The sequence below is a fragment of the Dermacentor silvarum genome, chromosome 9, assembly GCF_013339745.2.
Source record: "Dermacentor silvarum isolate Dsil-2018 chromosome 9, BIME_Dsil_1.4, whole genome shotgun sequence".
Taxonomy (NCBI): domain Eukaryota; kingdom Metazoa; phylum Arthropoda; class Arachnida; order Ixodida; family Ixodidae; genus Dermacentor; species Dermacentor silvarum.
The window spans coordinates 160,302,791-160,325,825 of NC_051162.1; the positions used below are offsets into that span (position 1 = coordinate 160,302,791).

Here is a 23,035-nt window from a genome sequence, read left to right on the forward strand (position 1 = left end):
TAGAGCATATAACAAGTAAAGCCTTTAAGAAACTAGGTCTCTTAAAGCGCCGTCTGTCAGCTGCCAATGCCGAAAAGAAGCTGCATGCCTACACAACGCTGATTAGGTCAGCATTAGAATAAGCTTCTATAATATGGCATCCAAATAGCGTTGACATTTCAAACCAGCTTGAATCTGTGCAGAACAAGGCAGCCAGGTTCATTTTATCTTCATATTCATCTTATCAAAGTGTAACGGTGTTGAAGCGAAAACTTCATCTCCATAATCTTGACACACGACGCAGGATATCTCGTTTGTTATTTTTTCACTCCATGTATCACAGCAATACAGTTTTTGCAACTATGAATATTCTTCCGGCGCATCATAGCTCTTCACGCACAGATCATAGTTATAAAGTTGAACCAATTTTCGCAAGAACGCTGAAATATCAGAACTCGCCATTTGTATTGTCAGTAAAAGAGTGGAACGATCTGCCGGAACAAATAGTTACCCTTACTGATATATCGTCCTTTAAGACAGAATTGCTGATGTATCTTGATAGAATCGACACGCAGCAACCCTAACCTCGTCAATGTGCATGAAGTCGATATTTCATATAGTATGCCTCTTGATTGTAAGATGATGTCGCTTGTACTTTCCTGCGTTGATTTGCAAACGCTCCATCTCTATAGTTTTTTGCTTTGTTCTTTTTTGTATCTTGCTTTTTTTCATTTGTATTTGCAACTTTGTTGTACATTATGATTATATAAAAATCCCCCCCTATGTAATGCCCTTTGGGCCTTTAGGGTACTGAAATAAATAAATAAATAAATTTCAATTGGCATTTCCAATTGGTTTTTCCTCTGACCCAATCGTAACCGGTTGGAAGTAAGGATTTTCCAATTGGTTCCTATTCGGCCCAGTTGATTCTTATTGGAAAAGCTAATTGGAGTCAATTGTTTTTTTGTTTTTTTTACTAGGGATCTGCCGTTGTCGTGACGTTCTTTATAAGTCCAGGGGCAATAACATCAACGCCGCGTGCCGTATGCTGTATGAGCGAGTGAAAGACTGGGAGGGTGAGCCGACGATGGCTTCAAAATCTCTTGCGCGCAAGGAACGAAAGCGGGGAGGAAGCGCGCCGTCTTCAGTCGTGTGCAAGGCACCGTGGGGGGAGGAGAGGGAGGGGGCGTTCTCCGACGGCTGCCACGTATGGCGCCGCAGCGCGAGCCCTATCTTGTAAACAGCGCGAGCCCTATCTTGGACAGAGTGCGAGTGCTCATAGCTTCGTGTGTGCTGTGTTTTCGCCCCTTAATTCGCGTTGAAGCAAGAGGCAGCACGAAGGTCAATTCGCTCGCTGCTGCCGCCGCACTTTCTCACTCCAGCATTTTGACAGCGAGTGTGTGCGGTCATCGAGTGAGATGTGTTCATGTTTGCTTGTGCGCGCGTGACACCATGCTTGTTAATTCAGTTAGTAAGCGAATGTATACAAGTTTATACAGCCGATAAAACTATCCTTACTTCGTATAGCTGACTACTAATTTGCTATCGCAATCGATGCTTCGCCTTTCGGGCGAAACTGCGACTTTTTATTCTAAATCTGCCATTAGCCCTTCGCGAAATGTTAATATGACTCAGGCCTGGCCTACAAGGGCACAAAAATAGATTGGAATATTTTTACGGTACACTGGCCCTGGGGACAGAGACGCCCGTCCACTGAACCCACTGCAGCACGCACCTCCCTAAAATCTAGTTCACTCGCAGCGTCCTCAGCTAGGGAGTGCCCCCTCGGCCCACTCAAGCGTAGTCTAGTACACTCTAAGTACAGCCGCCCTGGCCGGTCCGACAGCAGTGACAACAGCCGGGAGTGGCTGCGCAAACGCTGGCCACTTGCCGGATCCGCCGAAAAGTCCAGTGTTATGAGCGCGATAATCACTAGAAATTATGTGGGAGGCGCCGTCGCGCGGTCTGCGGAATGTGAACGGACGCATTCTTTTTCGGAAACTTCGCTGTTCACGGCCACTGCCGGAGCACACATCCGGAAGTGGTTCTGACGGAGCGTGGCGCAATTTCGGTCAATTTTCTGTGTTTGGCACAGTTTGGCGCAGAAATCTGCGTTTGTATCAAAATGGCGCAATTGGCGCAGGAGTCCCACCCCTGCATAAGTGTGAAGAAAGCAATAAAGAGGCACAAGGCAGGAAAGATTCAAAACGATATCCAAATTTTAAATCATTGGCAAAATTTTGCTAAGGCCCACCACAGCAATGGCAGCAAAACTGGTACACAGCTGAGGCAGCCTATAGTGGTGTTTGCTTCTATGAAGCTCCATGACAGACTCAACCATGTGCCCGTGACGACAAGTTCCAATACAGCTTTCGACAGAGGACTTCGTGGGGAACAAAGCTGAAAAACTCCTCTGCTATAGAAAATAGAGTGTCCGAGAGGAAGCTTACATGTTCATGCGAGTCAACTTTTGGTCACAAGACTGCTCTGCAGTGCGTTTGTTTCCAGACAGGTCACGGCCACCGCTGCCTGTGTATAAGAACTGCTCACCATCGTCCTGCGGAACAATACAGACAGCCCAATTAGAATACACTTAGAATACTGTACAAATATAGCAGCCACAACAGCTTCCCTTTGTACAATTACCAAAAAGCATTATAAAAATGACATGTTCAGCGTTCATCTATAAGTACATTACCAGGTGCTGTACATACAACTGTAGATGCCACGGTAATGCCTCACAACCTGAAGCAGTAATCAAAGTAATGACATTTACGACCAGCTCAGTGGTGATAAAATAATCGGGATGTGCGCACGAGAGTAAAGCACGTCTACTTTGGATGAAAACGCGCATCTCGCATTGCTGCCACAATGCCAGGGAAGTCGTGAGGCCCTCACCGCATTGCGAGCACTTATCAGTTGCAAGACCACGAGAACTGAAGCTTCCCCGCTGAATTTGTGCAAAATAGAAATGAGGGTTGCGGACTCCTTCAGCAAATAAAAACATGTTGATGTAGAAGTATTTGTTATTTGTTTTCTTGAGACATTTGATAATTTGAATCTTCGGTTGATTCGGACATTTTTCCGGAACCGTGAAATCTGAATTTATGAGTTTTTACTTTATAAGGGCTTTCACTAAGACTATACAAAAGAATGAAGAATGCAATAAAAGAAGTTACCTGGTCATCCTCATAGCCTCCTGAAAGAACAATAGAGTAAGCCCCATCTGACTCCCTGCCATGTATTCCTGCAACAGGTGGCCGATGGCAACCAGATTCTGACACCTGCAGGCAAAAACCAATGAATGATCGTTCTTTCTGAATGACAAACAGTAACTTTCAATGGATTGTTGTTTACAACACAAAGACATCATAATCATCTCTTTGAGACTGAATGGCCAGCACCAGCACTGTTGGCTGCTCCGATGCAGTTGTCGCTACATGCGGCTGTATAAACTTGTGCGTTGCATTAAAGTGGCATTTGTGACCTGTACGTCACCGGTGCCTCGCTTGCTGCTCATTCCCTTGTCACAATACATTTAGCAAAGAGTATAAACAGTACAGGTACAAAGAATGAAAAACCCTGTTGATGGTACTTCTGTTTGTTCTCCTGCTGCTTCTTACACAGCACAAGAGTCTGCGTCTTCTACAGGCATGGCCTTTGCACCTGTTCCTCCACTCTTCCTGCCGTCCCACAGACTGCCCACCATACGTTAATCACCAATAATCAGAAGAATGTTGGCGGCCGCATTTCGATGGAGGCAAAATGCAAAAACGCCCATGTGCTTGCGTTGTAGTGCACGATAAGAAACCCAGGTGGTCAAAATTAATCCGGAGCCCTCCACTACGGCGTGCCTCATAACTATAACTGGTTTTGGCACGTAAAACCCCAGAAAGAAGAAGAACAGAAGAATGTCACTCCATAATTCTATAAATTACCTCAATTTCAAAAAGTGATGCGAGTGCTTACAAGAAATACTTGTTTACAAACCAAGTGAAAGTCTAGCAATACTATTAAAGTCAACTTGAGCAAATAAGGGTAGTGTAGCTGACCAATTTTCCGGACTTGTTCGATTATTTTAATTCTGCACTGCCATGTGCTCCATAAGTACTATAATCATTAATTGCAACCAAAAATTTGGACACCACACAATTGTTTGTTTTTGGAAAAAGTCAACATGTACCATGTTGTGAATATATCACTGTTGCAAATGGCATACCACATGGTACCACATGTCTACTTTTTGAGCGCCATATTTTTTTTTTTTTTGTGAATAAACAACAAACTATAGGGGCAAGTTTCGACACTGTCAGCCTCACTGCCATCTATCAACAGACATTGAGTCAGAGATTACATGTGTGCAGCTGCTCAGCTAACAGCAGTGACAGTGTCTTATCAAGCATTTCATACTGGTCTGCGGCTATCAAGCAGTTGAAATTTTACTTGTGCAACTAAAAGGCATAATGGGAAAACCTGGTGTATCATCACCAGCTCTCAACTGAATTTGTGGGCTGTTAGCACTGCTGGCAATACACAGACGGGACACTCAAAACATCCAAACTTCATCACATCACAACACATCGCGGAATGTGAAATGCATGATTAACAATTATATTTCAAGTAACTTCAGCTAAAGCTGAAAAAAAGTTTGAGCTTACTGGCTGCTAGTGGACATGGTTTTTAAATTACCATATGAATACCTAATATATAATACTCGATTCACATTCGAAATGTTGAATATTCACACACCCCTACCTGAACAGCTTAAAAAGTTCGGTGAACAATACGACCCCTCTGATTGGCCGCATCAAGGTCATCCGATTCCCTAGTCGGGTCAACTAGGGAGGACGAATGTTTTATAAGGAGACACCTTGCGTGCAGTGGTGTGTCCTGACGTGTTCCGATATGTGCTCAGACATGTAGTGAGCTGAGACTTTCTCAAAGTGCTCTCCCATGGAGTGGGCTTCCATATTTGGAGCCACTGTATATATGTAGAATAAACCCTATTTTCTATCGCTCTTACTCCCGGACGTACTCATCCCTTTGCCTGAAGGATCACCAGCCTAAACGCTACCCCGAGTCCAAACAACGGATACACGATCACTTCTTGCATCGGCATGAATATTTAATGCCGACATTTAATGCCATGCTCACTGTGCATATCGATGGCTCATGCAAACTGCAGCCGTTCATTATCAGCAAGAGCAGCAGATCACTACTTTGCTTCAAGAATGTGAAAAGCCTTCCAGTCTGATAAGCATTCCACAAGAAAGCGTGGATGACACTCAATCTTTTCACTGAGTGGCGCCGTGCATGGGATGCCGAACTAGAGATGCTGCGCTGCCGGGTTTGTCTTCTTGCAGACAAAAGCTTTCCGTGAACGGCATTTTAGGATTCCGCGAGCGGCCAAAATGAATCTGACCCCAACACGCCACATCTGCACTTCGCGGAAAGAGCCATTGCGGCAATGGCACGCAAGACTAGTTGCTGGATGCAAGACTAGTTGCTGTGCGATTCGCGGGTCCACGCTGGATGCGTCTCATTCATGCACACAGTTACATGCCAGTGGGAACGGCCTGGAATGTTCTGATAATCTGAACGGCACTTTCAAAACTAACAGCGTGTGTGTGATGTCGGTAGTCACCGACACAGAGGCTGGAGGGGATGGGCTGAGAACGAAGGGAGTATGTACTGGTCGCGAGGCATCGGAGTGCAGAGTGGGACGCAAGAGACCCGCGGACTTTTATTGCGATAGCAATTACAGTAAAATCTCGGTGATACGAATCTCGCAGAGTCGCGTGAAATATTTGTATCACCCGAAATTCGTATCATCAAAACGTACACAATATCAAGAAAAATGAATTTATTTTTACCAGAAAAGATTTCTAATAGTGGAACCCCATTGATACCTTCCTCGTTGCTGCGTTTTCCCGGCTGCTACGTCACGTTTTCGCGGTCCCGACCTAAATCCCATTGACTTCCACGCATAGCCGAATCTCGATAATTCGAACTCGAAGGGGCCCAAAAATTTGTTCGAATTAAAAGGACTTATTTTTGAAATATTCATAAACGTGAAATATTCGTGAAATATCACGGCGCGAGCACATATCGAGCGAATGGCCACGAAACTGCCCGCGTCGGCCAACGCTCGCTTCGCGATAACGGCAGAAAAAGAAACTTTAGGGAGCGGGCGGTGCAGGCACGGCGAGACAGAGAGATTGTGGTTGTGATGAGGAAGAGGCGACACGGCGATGGGCGCACGTGGGGACCGTTGCAGGTGAGGGAAAAGGGCGGCAGTGAAGTGGATTTGGCCTCGGCAACTGTCGCTTCGGTGGCTCCCCTCTCCTTCTCTCTCAACACCCTCGTAGCCCCCTTACCTTCGACTGTCTCCGTGCGTGCACGCCGCTCCCGCCGGCCCGGCGCGAACTTAGCCCGCTGCCTGAAGTTTCATTTTCTGCCGTGGAAGCGAGCCTTGGCCGGACTGGGCCTTTGTCGTTGCTTCCCTCTGCGCTGCAGCTGCAGCGTTGGCTGAGACGTCGGCATGTACACGTGTGTTCCGGCGCCACGCAGAAACGGTGACCTTGCCGTGACGCCGTGCTTTTTTTTTTCTCCGCACAGTGTTAAGGGGTCTCACCTAAGCTTTTGCCGGTCGGAGGCGCCGCCACGTGACTTGGCGCGCTGCTGAGAGCATTGTAGGTGCGCGGTATGTTCGAATTACCGGGCGTTCCCCGTGATACTTCACCAATCTATAATGTTCCTGCATGTTACATTGCGTTTGAATGTGGCGGTCACATAAATTTAGCGGTGCAGCCAGCTTGTACATTGCAACAAGCGACCGATGTGTTGCAACAAGCCACCGGCACGTTGCAGATACGACGCAGCCCGCACAGGTGCCGTATCCTGAAAGAGATCTGCAATGTGCGCAAAGTGCGCGCCCGCACGGACCTTATCGTCAAAACGATCTGCAATGTTGACAAAATGTGCCTAGTGCCAGTAGCTTCGTATGCGCTGTGCCTTCGACGTTTAGTTCGCGTCGAAGCTAGAGGCTGCGCAAAGGTCAATTCGCTCGCTGCTGCTGGTGCGCTGCCGTTGCTTCACCTTTCGGGTGAAACTGCGGCTTTTTTTTTTCTCTCTTTTTTTTCGCGGTTTCTTGAAAAACGTATCAACGGGACGTTTTCTTCTTGCCCAAATCATCAACGATCGCCTTCTCAAAGGCATATAAGTGCGAGCACGTGATCTTGGGAATGTTTTCGCACGCCACTGAATGCCTGAGCGCATCGAGCGCAGGGAGCGTTTTGACCATCAGGGCTGTGCCTCGGTTGTCGTTGCAGCAGCGGTCCTCGTCTACATTCTCGCTAAGCATAGGCTAGGCTGTGATGTGGTCCGGTCCGCTCGACGTGGGGACCAATGAGAGATCGCACAGCCGCGTGATGTAGTCGGTTGCGTGGTGACTATGGATCCCGCCCAGATCCCGCTGTGCCGGCTTGTCTGTGCCAGTCGCCTGCCGGCTCAGCCACCGCCGCTGTTGCTCACGCGTTCGTATGATCCGCAGCGGCGCGGCAACACGTTCGAAACAGCCGATTTTTTTCGTATTGTGTGCAATGTATTTCGGCCGGGGAATTTTACGAATTCGTATCACACCGAAATTAGTATCAGCCGGGTTCGTATCACCGAGGTTTTACTGTATATGGAGACTCCAGACGCATTTCTGCCGTCGCCGTGATGTTCGTATAAAGTCAGAGGGCAACAACATCGTCAGTGCGAGCCGTATGCTGTATGTGCGAGTGAAAGCGTGTGAGGGTGAGCCGACGATAGTGGCTCAAAATCTCGCACACACAAGGGAGCAAAGCGGGGAGGAAGCACGCCGTCTTTTGTAGCACGCCAGGCATCGAGAGAGAGGGGCGCTCTACTCCGGTGGCTGCTGCGTATGACATGGCCACGCGTGGGCCATCTTGAAAGCGATCTGCGACAGGGAGAGTTCGCCTTGCGCTGTGTTCTCGCCATATAGCTCACGTTGAAGTGAGAGGTAGCATGAAGGTCAATTCACTCGCTGCTGCTGCTGCACTTCCTCACTCCAGCGTTTTGACAGCGAATTTCCGCTGTTATCGAGGGAGACGTGTTCATGTTTGCTTGTGCGCGTGACACTATGTTTGTTAATTTAGTTAATAAGCGAATGTTTACAAGTTTACATGGCCAATAAAACTACTATCCTCACTTTGTACAGCTGTTTACTTAATTTGCTATCACAATTGATGCTTCACCTTTCAGGAAAAACTGCAACATTATAGGACACTGGAGAAGTGAGGATGACTGGTTCCAAAAGAAAGTCGGTTCCGAAACATGGCACAACAGCCCGCACGGCTCGTTGCTCATGTATGACGATCGACCGTTCAAATGGTGCATATTTTAACGAGCACCCGGCTAGGCACGTTCACATGCAATTCACAGTACAAGTGTCCCGATGATAGCACGGTGCCTAGCTAGTTTGCTTTCGCAATGCGTCTATTTCTACCTTTTCTTGAATAAAAACATGCAACACGCACTTCGATGCGCGCGAAGCGCACCGCGGTCTTGTGTCTGGGCAACGCTGGTTTTTATAGCGCTAGCATTGCAAAGACCATCTTGCAGCACGAGCAGCTTGCAACGCTCATGAGCAAAAAATAAACAACTTTTGTGCAGTCGACATGGTGTTGGAGAAGCAAATTGATAAGTTCCGGGTTTTGAAAATCTTGGGAAACTGTCAGAGACGTGCGTAGATCTCAGATAAGCTTCAGAGAGTCATATTTCATATTTCGAATTATCGATAGTATATAACTATCTCGCAATTCCCTTCGAGTTCGATATATCTGGGATCGACTGAATAAGCGTGCAGTACGCTTCCAACGGCACTACGCCCCAGGTGCTGTAAAACAGACAGGTGAAGATGCTTATCAAAATGAGGTTGGCGGCGAGAGCTGTGAACGCGGTGTGCAACGACCCGTGAGGAGATTTGCTGGTATGAGAACAAACTGATTGTGCACTGGCGTTTTCACGTGAGACGGGCGGACGGGGAGGCTGATGTGGTGGGCGACTACTGTTCTTGATCGCGCATGCCTCAGCCTTTTCTTATTTACATGGGATCTAGCGGCTGAAAAACGTACTATACGATCACAGTCTACAGCAGAGAACGGCGGCACATTTGGCTTATCACCTATTAAAAGCATGCAGTACAATTGCAATGGCACCATATATGCGCTCTGAAAAAGATAGGTGAAGATGCTCATTGCAATAAGGTTGGTGGCGATAGCTGTAAACGCGGCGTGCGACGACCCGGGAGGAGATTTACTGGTACCAAAATAAGAAAATGAGTGTGCGCTGGCGTTTTCACATGAGACGGCAGGGCAAGTATTGCAGTGAAGCTACTGCGGCAGGTAGCGACTGACGATTGCGCGCGCCTCGCACATTTTCTTGTTTCCATGCAATCTAGCGGGCAGAAAACGTATCATACGATCGCAGTTTGGCAATTTACTGAGCATTGTTGCCAAAAGATTGTGTTTTCCAGGAATGTATGAACCGGTTAAATATAAGCGTAGCTCAATTAGCTCATTTTTTGTGTTCTCGATCGCGAAAGTTGGCGCCGAAAAATTGTATGTAACGGGATCTTATCAACGAGGTTCTACTGCACACATACTGGATGGCCCAAAAAGGGCATGCCCTGACGCCGACCGACAAGGTTAAGAGGCCGTCCATCAAACTGTTGAGTTCCTGGATTTTGGATGCGTAGCACTCACCTGCCAGTTGAGGTGATCGCAAAAAGCTTTAAAAAAGCTGGCATCGCAAATGCGCTTTACAGCAGCGAGGATGAGCTGTTGTGGGACCATGATGTGGAAGAAGCAGCCAGTGACCTGGACAACAGGTCTGCTGATTCCCATGCGGAGTAAAGTGCAATAAAGAATGCTGCCACAGTTTGCAAATAGTGGGCATGTATTTTTACTATATATGGGGCAGAAACTTGGAGGTTAACAAAGAAGCTCGAGAACAAGTTAAGGACCGCACAAAGAGCAATGGAACGAAAAATCTTAGGAGTAACGTTTAGGAGACAGGAAGAGAGCGGTGTGGATCAGAGAAGAAATGGGGATAAACGATATTCTAGTTGACATTAAGCGGAAGAAATGGAGCTGGGCAGGCCATGTAATGCGTAGGATGGATAACCGGTGGACCATTAGGGTTACAGAATGGATACCAAGAGAAGGGAAGCGCAGTCGAGGTCGGCAGAAAATCAGATGGGATGATGAAGTTAGGAAATTTGCAGGTGCAACTTGGAATACGCTAGCGCAAGACAGGGGTAATTGGAGATCACAGGGAGAGGCCTTCGTCCTGCAGTGGACATAAAAATAGGCTGATGATGATGATATTTACTGCAAAGGTAAGTTATCTAATGCATTTATAAAATCATTACCATCTTACTTTTCAATATTTGCTTTCGAAAAAGTTCCCATAATATTTATCCCGCATGATCTACCACACGTTTGCTTCGGTTTTTCAGAAAAAAAGAAAAGTGCATTCATTATGCAAGTATGTCCGATAATTCATTATACAGTTAAACCTCAATATAACGAGCTTCAGCATAACGAAATTCTCGAAGTAACAAAGAATTTAACTTTTGATAAGTTCATGCCCATAGAACACCGTGCATTTTTAACCTGAATATAATGAAGTCTGTCTTTGTACGATTTCAATGTAATGAAATTTTACAGCACCCACGAGGACGGAGATAATAAATTGAAACTACCGTGGGCACCAGTGGGCAAATGCTTGAATTACATACAGTTGTTTGCGAACGCACCTTTCAAATCATGTGCCACACGGCAGAGAGCGGTCGCCGAAGCAGAACAGCATCTTCATTGGCAAGCCGGTGATGGCCTCCAAGATGTGCCGCCAGATTGGCAAAATCTAGGAGGCCATAACGTGGCGTGGTGAGTGCGGTGTCAAGCAGAGATACTAGGGGGTACACCTATCAGCACATCCTATTGCACGCAAACGCATTTTACGCAGTGTGGTACAGTCACCAGAACAGTATGGTATTCGCCAGAAAATTAGTACATTTATTTCACAAGTGGCCAAGAAAGGTGTGCCGTATTCTCAGATCGTTCCTTTCGGGAACGATCTCGTGCAAGTCACCTCGCGTGACTAGCGCGAGACGCATTGGATCCAGTCTGCAAGAGACGACAATCTTGGCACATTGCCAAGCATGCTGTTTTATCACAGTGCGGAAATGCTGCTGCCCGTGACTAACAACACGAAATATCGCAAAAGTAACTTTGAAAGTGATTGTCTCAGAATATGTCCCAAGTTTGTAAACACGCACATACATGTGCCTTTAGCCAGAATAGTGGCTGACGACATCGAAACGAAAATATTGCTATTTCTGCTCGACTCGGTGGCCAAATTAGCACACGGTTGTGCTGTCGGAGTTCGAATTATCCCATGACGGTGCTATAAGGTGTCCAAAATTTCCACTGTCCGTATACATTAAGTCTACGGGGCTTGTGACGGTACCACAGAGCTGTCTGAATAACCAAGCATGTCTGAATTCTTGGTCTCTGAATTATCAGTCGGCGACTGTAGGTATATATTTCTCTATTCCACGCGTGCCTTGCATCAGCGCCCAATTTGGTGTTTTTGTTGGCGCCAATGCTCCCTGCATTGTGTGGAAAGTAACAAGCATGGGTAGTGGTATAGGTGGTAGTACCCTATCACTTGAGGGCAAAGCTATACAGTGAAATCTTGATATAACGAACTTCAGGCGACTGCGGTAAATTATTTGTTAGTCTGAAAGGTTGTTATTATAGTGAAAGCCCCAAAATTAACCATTCCGCCCATCAACCCATCAGTTCATAAGTTGTCACCATTTGAGCTATCCAAGAAAATGCCACTTGTGTTTCTTGTTGTCGATTTGTTTTTCACATTCCTTGCCGTGCACACCGCAATTGTCTCACTTGAGGTAGACACCTAAACTATTCCAAAGTGCCAGCACGTGTAAACGACAACGTCCAGAAAGTGCGAAGTGTGACCGTGTGGCATCCCCGCGAGTAAGGAGGTTACATTTCTCCACGCACGTAGCTAGTACGACCGCTGAAAGAAGCACAAAGGAAGTGTGCGCAGAAAGACGGCCAAAAGAAGGAAGAGACGCGCCTTTGTTGCTAGGCGACACTTTTCTGGGCGGAGCATGCGCTCACAAAACCACACAAGAAAAAAAAATGATTACAAAATTATCTCCTACATTTCTTTTTTATTGTGCGCCATCTCAGGTTTCCCGAACCCATGCGCCACGGCATCCACTTTCTGCACCTCGTCATCTGCTAGCCTACTGTTTCGGCTGCCATGAAGGATACATGAAAATCTAAGAATCCCCAGATTTCTGAATATTAGTTCGTAGTATTGAGGCGTTGTTGACACAGAAACTGAATAACGATCGTTATTCTGAAAAGTTCGATATTCTGAAGTTCGTAGTACTGAAATATCTTTACACTAAAGCTATAAGAAGTCAGCAGGGGATTTCTGAGAAGTAATGTGGTGTTCATGGTAACGAGGTTTCACTGTAGTAGTATCTTGAAAGCAATCTCGATCAGTGAAAAAAAGATGTCGACACTAGTTTTGAGATACCACAGACCTTGACGTGTCCATGACCTTAAAGTCGGAAGACGCTATCCTCAACTGGCTGAAGAAGGGGACAAATTCCCAGTGAAAGCTTACAAAAGTGTTTTCGCCGAGTGCACTGCTCCTGCAACAAGTTTTCGACATACAGTCAACGACCAATTTTTCAGACACCCGATTTTTCGGACATGCATGATAATTAGGACACCTTCGTGGCACCGTCATTTGCCATATACAGTCGAAACCACTTATAACGATACCGGTTTTAACAATATATCAGTTATAACAATGAGAAGCTGCTGCACTGTCAACTTTTGTACGTTTTTTATGGTGAAATAACCCGCTTATTACATTGCCCCCAATCCGCATTATCGGTTATAACGATGAAGTCTGGCTATTGGGTGTCCGTGCCAAAAGGTAATGGAATGTGAAATACTTGAAAAGAAAAAAAAAGAAAAAATTTCACCGATGATTACAATACTCCCTAATGCAAATTTTGAGCGCAGCTGTTAAGGTGTTTTGAATTTGCGATATATTATGGCAAAGATTTTGATTCTGAACAACAGGGTGCTCTCGGCGGCAAGGCTGAGCCTCTGCTCGAGCAGCTCGTTTAGCAGCAGTGGCAGACGAAGCATTTCCACCGATTGCGTCGCTCATTATTCACAAAGAAAGCGTGAAGATGGGAACACGTGGCTCGTGCGGAGCGAAATCTCTAGCGGCGGTAGTGACGCCACATGGAAAGTAGCAGATGCGCAGTAGGTTCGAAGCCCATCCCAGTAAATAAAAAACAATTGACTCTAATTAGCTTTTCCAATAGGAATCAACTGAGACCAATAGGAACTAATTGGAAAATCCTTACTTCCAACAGGTTTGATTGGGTCGCAGGAGAAACCAATTGGAGTTGCCAATTGAAATGAACTGGACCCAACTGGAACCGATTGGAAAATCCCTAGTTCCAACTGGTTATGATTGAGTCAAAGTGAAACAAATTGAGCCCGATTGGACTTGCCAATTGGAATCAACTGGGCCCATTGGGAAATCCTTACCTCCAATTGGTTACGATTGAGTCAGGCATGCAACCAATTGAGTCCAATTGGACTTGCCAGTTTGAACCAGCTAGGCCCACCTTACATTCCCAACTGAGTCTAATTGGACTACCAATAGGAATAAACTAGCTAGAACGTAACGAACTGGGAAATCATACTTTCAGCTTATGAACCCATTCAAGAAAAATGGAATGAGTTATAGCGATGCATGCGTACTAAGGCTATAGCAAACCTGTTTCTGACAGCTGGGATCCTATTTAGGTTTGCTTTGTGGGGTACATATGTGTGTTGGTATTGCCCATTGGTGCAACTCAGTCATTCCAACCAACTGGTTTCAAACCAATTAGCACCCATTTGGTACAATTGGTCACTCCAACAAAAACCAATTGGTCACGTTCCAGTTGGTTTAATTGGTCCAATTATGTACTAATTTACGATTGGAAATTTTCCAATTGGTACCAATTGGAAATTTCTCAATTGGAGTCAAATGCTTTTTTTGACAGGGAATCGCTGTCGCTGCCGTTTTCTCTGCCGTGTGTGTCCGGTCGAAATGGCTAGGCCAACGAAGAAGCGTATGTTTCTGTCTCTCGAGGAGGAGGCACATATGGTCGGTGCGACAAAACGTAAGGCAAAAATTTCGCAGTTTCGCCCGCAAGGCAAAGCATCAATTGCAATAGCAGATTAGTAGACAACTACACGAACTAAGGATAGTAGGTTTATCGGGCGTATTAACTTGTAAACATTCGCTTACTAATTAAAATACCAAGCACGGTGTCACGCGTGCACAGCTAACCATGAACACATCTCGCTCGATGATCGCGGAAACTCGGTGTCAACACGCTGGAGTGAGGAGGCGCGGCAATAGCAGCGAGCGAACTCCGTGTCGTCTCTCGCTTCAACACGAACTAAATGTCGAAAGCACAGTGCACACGACTCTACCAGCACTAGTTGCACTCTGCCCACATTGCAGATCGCTTTGAAGATGAGGCCTGCGTGGGCGCGCACTTTGTGCACGTAGCAGATCGCTTTCAAGATACGTTGCCCATGGCCGTGCTGCAGCTACTGTTGTTAACATGATGCCAACGTCTAGTTGTCTGGGAAACATGACAATTCGCTAGACACACTGACTCCGGCATCTGCTTTGAAAGTAATGCGTCATCATCAGAAAAGTTACCAGAGCCCACGACAATGACACTGCGATAGCTCTTTTTAACTGACTGTGAGACTCGTGTAACGCCTTTGCTTGCCGTGAAGCGTAAGAAACCCAGGCCGACCGACTTCTGGAAATAATACTTCCGGTAAGCGCAAGCTTGTCAAGCTTACTGACTTTGTCATAAATATGCAGTGAAATTGTGATAATTCAAACCGCTTCATTGCGGCGGTGCATGTGCCGCAAAATAATTGTTTCACAATCGGCCGGGCACGCCTGTTGGGTTAGGCGTCGGCTGCAATGTACGAAAAAAAATGTGGTTGATCCCTCTTATATAGGAATCGGTATAGAACACGAAAGTGAAACGTGTCTTCACAGAAGTAGTGTAATGTTTATTGCACATTGATATATAATGTCTATTGGTGTTTTGTGGCTAAAGCGCCCTTAGGCATTGATGCACCCACGCTGACGCCTGGTGGCACGTCTCGTCCATCACGACTACCAACGTCGATGACCATGAGCAACCGTCGTGCATATGGAAGCTGCACTACGCTGCACACGCTAGCACAACGCGAAAGACGAAGCACGTAACTGACACACTAATACAACGCGCAAGACAAAGCACGTAACTGAATCGTCACCGAGTCAAATCAGCGCGTACAGCAGCGTCGTAATTGCAGCCTCCGCGATCAACTTCAGAAACATTTTCAGAGCTAATTGCGGAGGCCACGCTCCGCTGTGCTGAGTACGGTGAACGCCACCTAGAACGCCACCTAGCAAGAGCGCGGGTACACGGAGGAGTGTTAGATATATAAGGCGCGTCTGTGTAGCTCTCTGCAAATGCGTTTGTGGCGCAATGGGTTAAACGCTCGGCGATCTATCGTCGCGGACCGAGAGGTCGTGGGTTCGATTTCCAAATTTTGCATGTTTGTGGAACTTTTTCTTCTGGTTTCTTTCTTTGTATTATGTTCTATGACGTATTTCCGTGACGGAAATACGTCAGTGAAGTCTTGGTGGACCCCGGCATAAAACACTTTCGTGTTAAAATGCTGTACAGTGAAAGCTCGTTAATTCGCACCTCATTAATTCGAACTTTCGGGTTAATTCGAACTGATGGTCATGGTCCGGCTACAATATATAGGCGTCTATGGGTTAACCAACTCGTTAGTTCACGCGCGCATCGGCTCCTCTATCGATAATTCGAACTGCGCGCCGCTGCGTGGCTGTATTTTATACGGCCGCCGCAAGCTTTCAAGGCTCAACGATAGATGGCGCGAGCGCAGCGGCGTCACTGTCGTCATTGCGCTCGCTCTTCGCATCGTGTGGCGGTTCGTGCCGGACGTGTCTGCGTAGTCTCCGTGTCCATTGTGTGCCGCACATTCAGTCGCTAGGCCTCGTGTACGTCAGAGCTACGAAGTCGTTCGGTGCCGTGTCGCTACGATGTGACGCTGCTCACGGCCTTGCATATGTTGGTGCGTTCCTGGGATCAGGTCACGGCAACAACTGTTGCCAATTGCTTCCGCCACAGTGGCTTTTGTGTGACCAATGAGGGCACAGCTTGCGAGCCCGACGCGCGCGAGGCCGTGGTCATCCCTGCCGGATTGCGGGATGCGCTGGAGGATGTGACCTTCGACGACTACGTTGATGCAGATCGCTGTGCAGCGGTCTGCGGCACAATCACCGACGATGATATCATCGCGCAGGTGACTGGTGGAGAAGCGCCCGTCGTCGATGTAGGTGCGGATGACGAAGAGGATGATGCACCCACGCGGCCCTCAGCTTTGGAACTAATGGAGGCTATGCGTGTCGCGCGTCTATTCTTCAGCTTCGAGGAAGACGCAGAGGATGCTTTCTGCCACGTTCGCGCGTTGGAAAACAAGGCTATAGCGATCGCATTCAAAGAAGAGAAACACAGTGATCACAGATTATTTTCGCAAGTAAATATTTTGAGTGATTTTCCAACAACCCGGTCTCAATTCCTGCTGTTTTTTCAATGAATTTCGTTAGTTCGAACTTCGGTTTAATTCGAACTCATTGGGCGTCCCCGCGAAATTCGAATTAACGAGCTTTTACTGTAACAGCGGCGCAAAATGCAGTCTCTCGTGAAGTTGACACTTTATTGACTGCCTTCGGTACGTCTCAACCTTTGCCCCCATGCCATCGCTAGGACTTCCCCGACGATGGTTTCAGTTTTGTTCGCAGCTTTGCCGTTTGGCGTATGTATATAACACTAATTTCACGTCAACGAAGTTCCGCCACAACGAAATTTTTCGCGTGTCCCGTGAATTTCGTTGTAGCGGGACTGGACTCTACTACAAAATGGAAGCCTTTTTTTTTTTACTTGGCATAAATTAGTCCCAGATCAATCATACTTGCTACCCGGCATTCTGCCTAATTTTGCTGCACGGTGATCAGATATCCACTTGCAATTGCTGTCAAATGCAAATATGTAAATATGATAAGGTGGAGAAATATTAAGCAATCTGCTTCTGGCTACACCATTTTTCCTACAACTTTCATTAATTCAAAATATGCTTCAAAATGCAACGATCCAGGTATACAAGTCTGTGATATTTATTTCAGATTTCACAGATTATTTCGCAGTCTGGAAGAAGCTAACTAGGTCTGAAAAACTACATTAGCTATTTTGTAACAAGCATCACAGGCACATTACGAAAAATTAATATAGCTTCCTCATCATAATTGTGACTACTGCATTTATCGCCACCTTTTATGCATTAAGCCAACCCTTTAGCATGAGAAAACTGAGGAAGATTTCAACAAGAACCTCAGGATGGGGTGAGGAATTGGTAGGATGAAGAGGAAGAAATGAAAACAGCAGCCACATATAAAAATGGGGTTTAGCTGGCAGATGAAAGCTTTTACGTGCTTGATACAACTGAGAACAATATGCAATCTTGTCTGCCCATGCTATACTTCTCTTTAAAGCTTCACAAAAGTCACACGAAACTCCCAGCATAAACTAACATAAATGAAGGAAGAAATCGTGCCTGATGTTTGACTTGTATTGAAAATGAGAAAATGTGTTTCTTAAAAAAAAAAAATTTACGAAAGTAGTTCCGAGCTGCACTAATCGGAAGCCAGTTACACAACTCACCTGAAGCCGGAATTTCCACAAAGAACCAACCGGCACGTTAGGAAGGGCCCCAAAGTGGTTGGCTGGCACCAAAGTGCACTCACGCGTACGTCCCATGCACGCCATGCCACGGCCCCAGTCACGTTTGCCTTCACCAACAATTGAGGGCAGCTGGGACTTGCGCCGAGACTCCTTCAAAGCTTCCCCAGGCTGAACAACCTCTGTCGGATCATGCTTGCAGTCTGGGCAGAACCTGGGAAACATGCACAACTCCAGTCATCATGCAATGCCAACAGATAACAGTTAAATATCAATTTAACAAGCTTCAACTCAAAAAAAATTCCTTAAATTTTTTTCCCATTTTACAGAATGTTTTCACTAAAGAGTATGCATCATTTTTCTTGATTCAGCGAAGCAATGTTGAACCACAGTTGTTATATAATGAAGCCTCTACACATCAGACATGCTTGGACTCGAGAGAGGATACACACAGAAGCGGTAAGTGAATTGCACTGTAGTGCTGTATGACTGCCCAGAAACTTAACAGCCTTTGCACTGAATGCAATCCATTCATGTCTTCATGGACACTCAGGAACACATAAACAGGATGATGATATGATGTTTTTTTGGCACAAGGGCCAGGGATGGTCAAACATGAGCAGTAAACAGAGAAAAGCTGTATTAGCTGTGACTGCATAGTCAAATTTCGTGGTGAAACGATGGTGACTATACTCTGTCTCACGCATCGCGGGCAACACTACAAGGGCTAGAGACTTCTCTTACTGCTTGCATTCGCAACCAAAACGTTCATTGTATATTAAAGAAAAATATAGGGGCACGCCATGTAATTTGATGTAACATTACATCTCATATCTTTATGTCCCAAAATATCATGTACCTAATTATTACATAGAAGGCACTACAGACCTGAACACACTGCTAAACGAGCGCAATGACACGTTTCTGTGAACAGTGGCTACAGCACACAAATTGTGCTTACGACCAAAACATCATACATGGTATACTGGGAGCACAAAGTTACAGAAATAATACATAAGTTCACATAACTTAACGTAAACAAGTTGTAATATGCAAAGTAGTCCATAGAAAGTGTGGCAGATCAAAAACTGCACTGCAAAACACATGAAGTTCCATCACCGCACTACTTGCAAAGCTACCATAGCATTGCCTGCAAAGTATGAAACAGAGTACGAGGATTCATAGCGTTGCCTACCAAAATTACTACAGAAAACCCTAGTACTGCGATCATTCAGCTCCCATGGGAATGATGGATTCGACCATGGATTCGATCTCGACCGAAAGTCTCGACTGGTGCCTATACATTTCTGTGAACCCAAACTTTCGTTATTTCAATTTTTAAGTTGGCCTTCGCCGGATAATTCAAACTTGAACAGTCAGTACGTACACACCTGACCCCTATGGTTACCCAAATAGCGACCCCTTTACTGGCAGCGTCCCTCTTGGCATAGCTTAGGGGAATGTGACTGCACTGAACACACATCAACCTCCCGTCGAAAACGCCTATTTTCAGCCTGCCCTAGGATGATGTTCAAGCAGTAACGGTAGCTCACATTATCTCATTACAGAATTTACCCGATCCTAACTGGCGTTTTTTTTTTTTTGTCAAAGAAAATGAGCCAAACACTGTGTTCGCATGCTTTGCCGCATAACAAGTGTATTGCGGTGAAGCTGATTTTAAGAAACCGGCCGCCACTGTGCCACACATATTAGACCCCTGCCCATTTTTCTTGCTAAGAACTCGGGTGCACATCCGATTTCTACTTTATTTAGGAGCTTTAAAGTTATCTCTACGTTAGTTTCCTACTTTGGACGCATAAAAAGCAGGCGCGCGTTTGATTCGAGGGTGTGTTAAAATCGGGCAAATATTGCCAAATGAATCAATCAGCAGTGTAGTTGACGTTTTTACTGCATCTCGTTTAATTCAACTGACCGGATAATTCGATCAGTTTCATCAGTCCTGTCAGGGTCGAATTGACAGAAGTAAACTGTACATAGATTTGTCTGATCGTGCTAGTGGCTTCAGACATTATTGTGGTTTTATTGATTACGCTTTATATGCATTTATGGGCCTATATTTCAAAGAAATATTATTTTCTAAACACAGCAGACAATAAGTGCACAATCGTTGCAATCGTTACTTAATTTGCAATTAAATACTTTGTTCAAAAAACTTGGAGGTTAACAAAGAAGCTCGAGAACAAGTTAAGGACCGCACAAAGAGCGATGGAACGAAAAAATCTTAGGACTAACATTAAGAGACAGGAAGAGAGCGGTGTGGATCAGAGAACAAACGGGGATAGCCTATATTCTAGTTGACATTAAGCGGAATAAATGGAGCTGGGCAGGCCATGTAATGGGTAGGGATGGATAACCGGTGGACAATTAGGGTTACAGAATGGATACCAAGAGAAGGGAAGCGCAGTCGAGGTCGGCAGAAAACCAGATGGGGTGATGAAGTTAGGAAATTTGCAGGTGCAAGTTCGAATACGCTACAGCAAGACAGGGGTAATTGGAGATGGCAGGGAGAGGCCTTCGTCCTGCAGTGGACATAAAATATAGGCTGATGATGATGATGACTTTGTTCAAAATGATCAATTTGCAAAGTCACAAGGCTGTTTGAAGCCAGGACGATGAAGTTTAGACAAATCCATGTACACTAGCCACTATCTTCATACTGGCTGAACCGCCATGCTCACAGCTCCCACAGACACTAGTGCCATAGTTCCCTTTAGCAATTTTTGTAGGAAATTCTGAGAATTAAAAGCACAGTTAACAAGACACCAGATGTGCTTTCACACACTTCTTGTACAGGCTGATATCGGCATTGCAAAGCTTTCTGCAGGCTTGCCGTATATGGTTAAGCTAGCTAATAGCAATCCCAATTATAAAGACCTCTTATATTACGAAGAGCACACCGTGACCATCAGAGTTTGCCAGCAGGCAATGACACTATGCACAGCAGGCAATGGCACAGCAGGCAATATGTAGACTCGGAATGCTGTTGCTCCACTCACAAGCACAACTCACGTGCCCAAGATAAATCCGTCGGCGGTTTTTACGCTACATTCTTTGCTTGCTTCGCAAACATGGCCCACTAAGGCACAAGCTTCTGGGCACAAAAGTGATAATGAAGCTAACATAACCCGCCCAGACACAGAATAGCTGTTTGAAGCATCACTTTTATCATCTTCAAACATTTTCTGGCTACTTTATGGCTGTCAGGCATTGGTGAACATGACTTCTACAACTTATCTTCACTATATTTAACTGCCTAATGACCAAAATGGGGAGTCACTGCCACTGACTACGAGTGCCTTCAACTGCAAACACGCGCATATCATCATCTTTGAGGCAACGGATCTTCACCAGAGGTCTCAGTGATGAGTACTTCTCGACATCAGTGATATGTTGCCTACATTGTGCTTATGCTGTGTTACTGCTAACAAATTGCCAAGTTGTCGACTGAAACTGGGTTTATTGAAATTTTAGAGTATTGTTTTTGTACTCCAAAGTTATCTTTCATAGGTGCAAGCTGTGTGCTTTTTTTTTTTTTGGATGGCACGTGTCGAGATGCTATAAAAATGCATGTAAATAATGGATATTAGAATTTCTTTATAATATGTGTACGCCTGTTTTCTTCAAGCCCTATGTGGCTTATGCAGCCTGTATTTTATAACTGATCCTTTATTTTTATTTGCCATAAAGTATTATTATTATATGCCGTCTCTGAATGGCCTAATAACCGCAACTATCAGTCCGCACTGAATAATCAAATTTCTGATATCAATACCTTTTCAACATAAACATTCATGCTTCGCTTTCTCTTCAAGCAATCCCACAGTATGAATGCACAGTGATGTCCTTACAACTGGGCTCAACTGTAGTGACACCTTTATGTGGTTCTACATTAGTCTGAAAAAAAAATAAAAATTCCTAGACTAAAGGTGGTGGATGCAAACTGCAGATCTCGTTGGCATCCCTTCCATTACGTACCAGTGCTCTTCCTCCGGCAGTTCTTCTAAAGGCGGCTCCAGGCAGCCCAAGTGAAAAGCCCGGTCGCATTCATCACAAAGCAACTGCCGCTCAGGCTCCTTTTTACTTCCACAACGACAGCAAGCACAGTGGCGGCAGCGACGCTCTGGTCGATCACCACAGTGTGCGCATTCAGGCTGTCGTCGACCTGGGCCACATAACAGAATAAACTGCATTATACTATCGGAACTAAATTATAGATTAAATGTTTATCAGTTGGGCAGTGCTTGTTGTTGCTGGCTTGCCAGCTTTGCATCATAATCATAAAAAAAGTTGACAGTCACTTTAACATGTGCTAAAGAGGATGAAGGCGAAAGCCTGCATGCTCAAGAAATTACTTGACATTCTTATTCAAAGACATTGTTACTTCCTAAGGTCGAGGGTTAAATCCCATCAAAGGTCATGGGTGCGAGTGCTTTAATTAACTCTACCTTAATTAACATTGCCTTGGCTAACGGTAGCTGGGACACTCAGTATATATGTATATATACATATATATATATATGTATATATATACAGGTTATCCCAGCTAAAAGTAGCCAACGTTTTAAAAACGACGGAGTGCTAGGAGGCTCAAACCAACTTAGTGGTGTTGAGGATTGCGTGTCCTAATGTGCGGTATTTTTTTCGTTTGTCAAAGTCAGTTAACTAGTATAAACTAATTGCCTAACTTTTTAAATATTGGCTTGACCAAGAAAGTGCCAATACGAAAGTTGTAGATCACATTTAAAAATGGCCGACTGAAGTGTTTGCAACTAAGTACCACTGATGGAGCTTCTTGAAATTGCCTTTAAAGAAAGTCCGCGAAATACAAGGACAAACACGTGACAGCACCACTATTTCAGCGCTCCCAGACGACCGATCAAGAAATAAAATCAGCATATCTGTATAGTGATTCCAGGATGGGCTTGGCATTTCCGGTGGCCGCAAGGTACTTGCTAGCAAATCTCGCTAGTAAGACATGATCCCGAACGAATAGAAGAACATGACAATTGCATTTTCCTTCCCGATTAAACAGTTCTGCAGTCAACATTTACTCAAGCCCAAGCTTCT

General features: G+C 45.4%; 1 protein-coding gene across 1 annotated transcript in view; it reads right to left on the bottom strand.

The window, feature by feature from the left end:
- The window catches only part of LOC119464032 (E3 ubiquitin-protein ligase UHRF1-like), a 36,536-nt gene that overhangs the window by 1,502 nt on the left and 11,999 nt on the right, over window positions 1-23,035 (bottom strand). The window contains exons 7-11 of the mRNA XM_037724850.2: window positions 21,944-22,130; window positions 17,930-18,161; window positions 3,159-3,263; window positions 2,430-2,536; window positions 165-174 (exon numbers count right to left, since the gene is read on the bottom strand). Of these exons, the coding sequence (XP_037580778.1) occupies window positions 165-174; window positions 2,430-2,536; window positions 3,159-3,263; window positions 17,930-18,161; window positions 21,944-22,130 (641 nt within the window). The remainder of the gene's footprint in view (window positions 1-164; window positions 175-2,429; window positions 2,537-3,158; window positions 3,264-17,929; window positions 18,162-21,943; window positions 22,131-23,035) is intronic.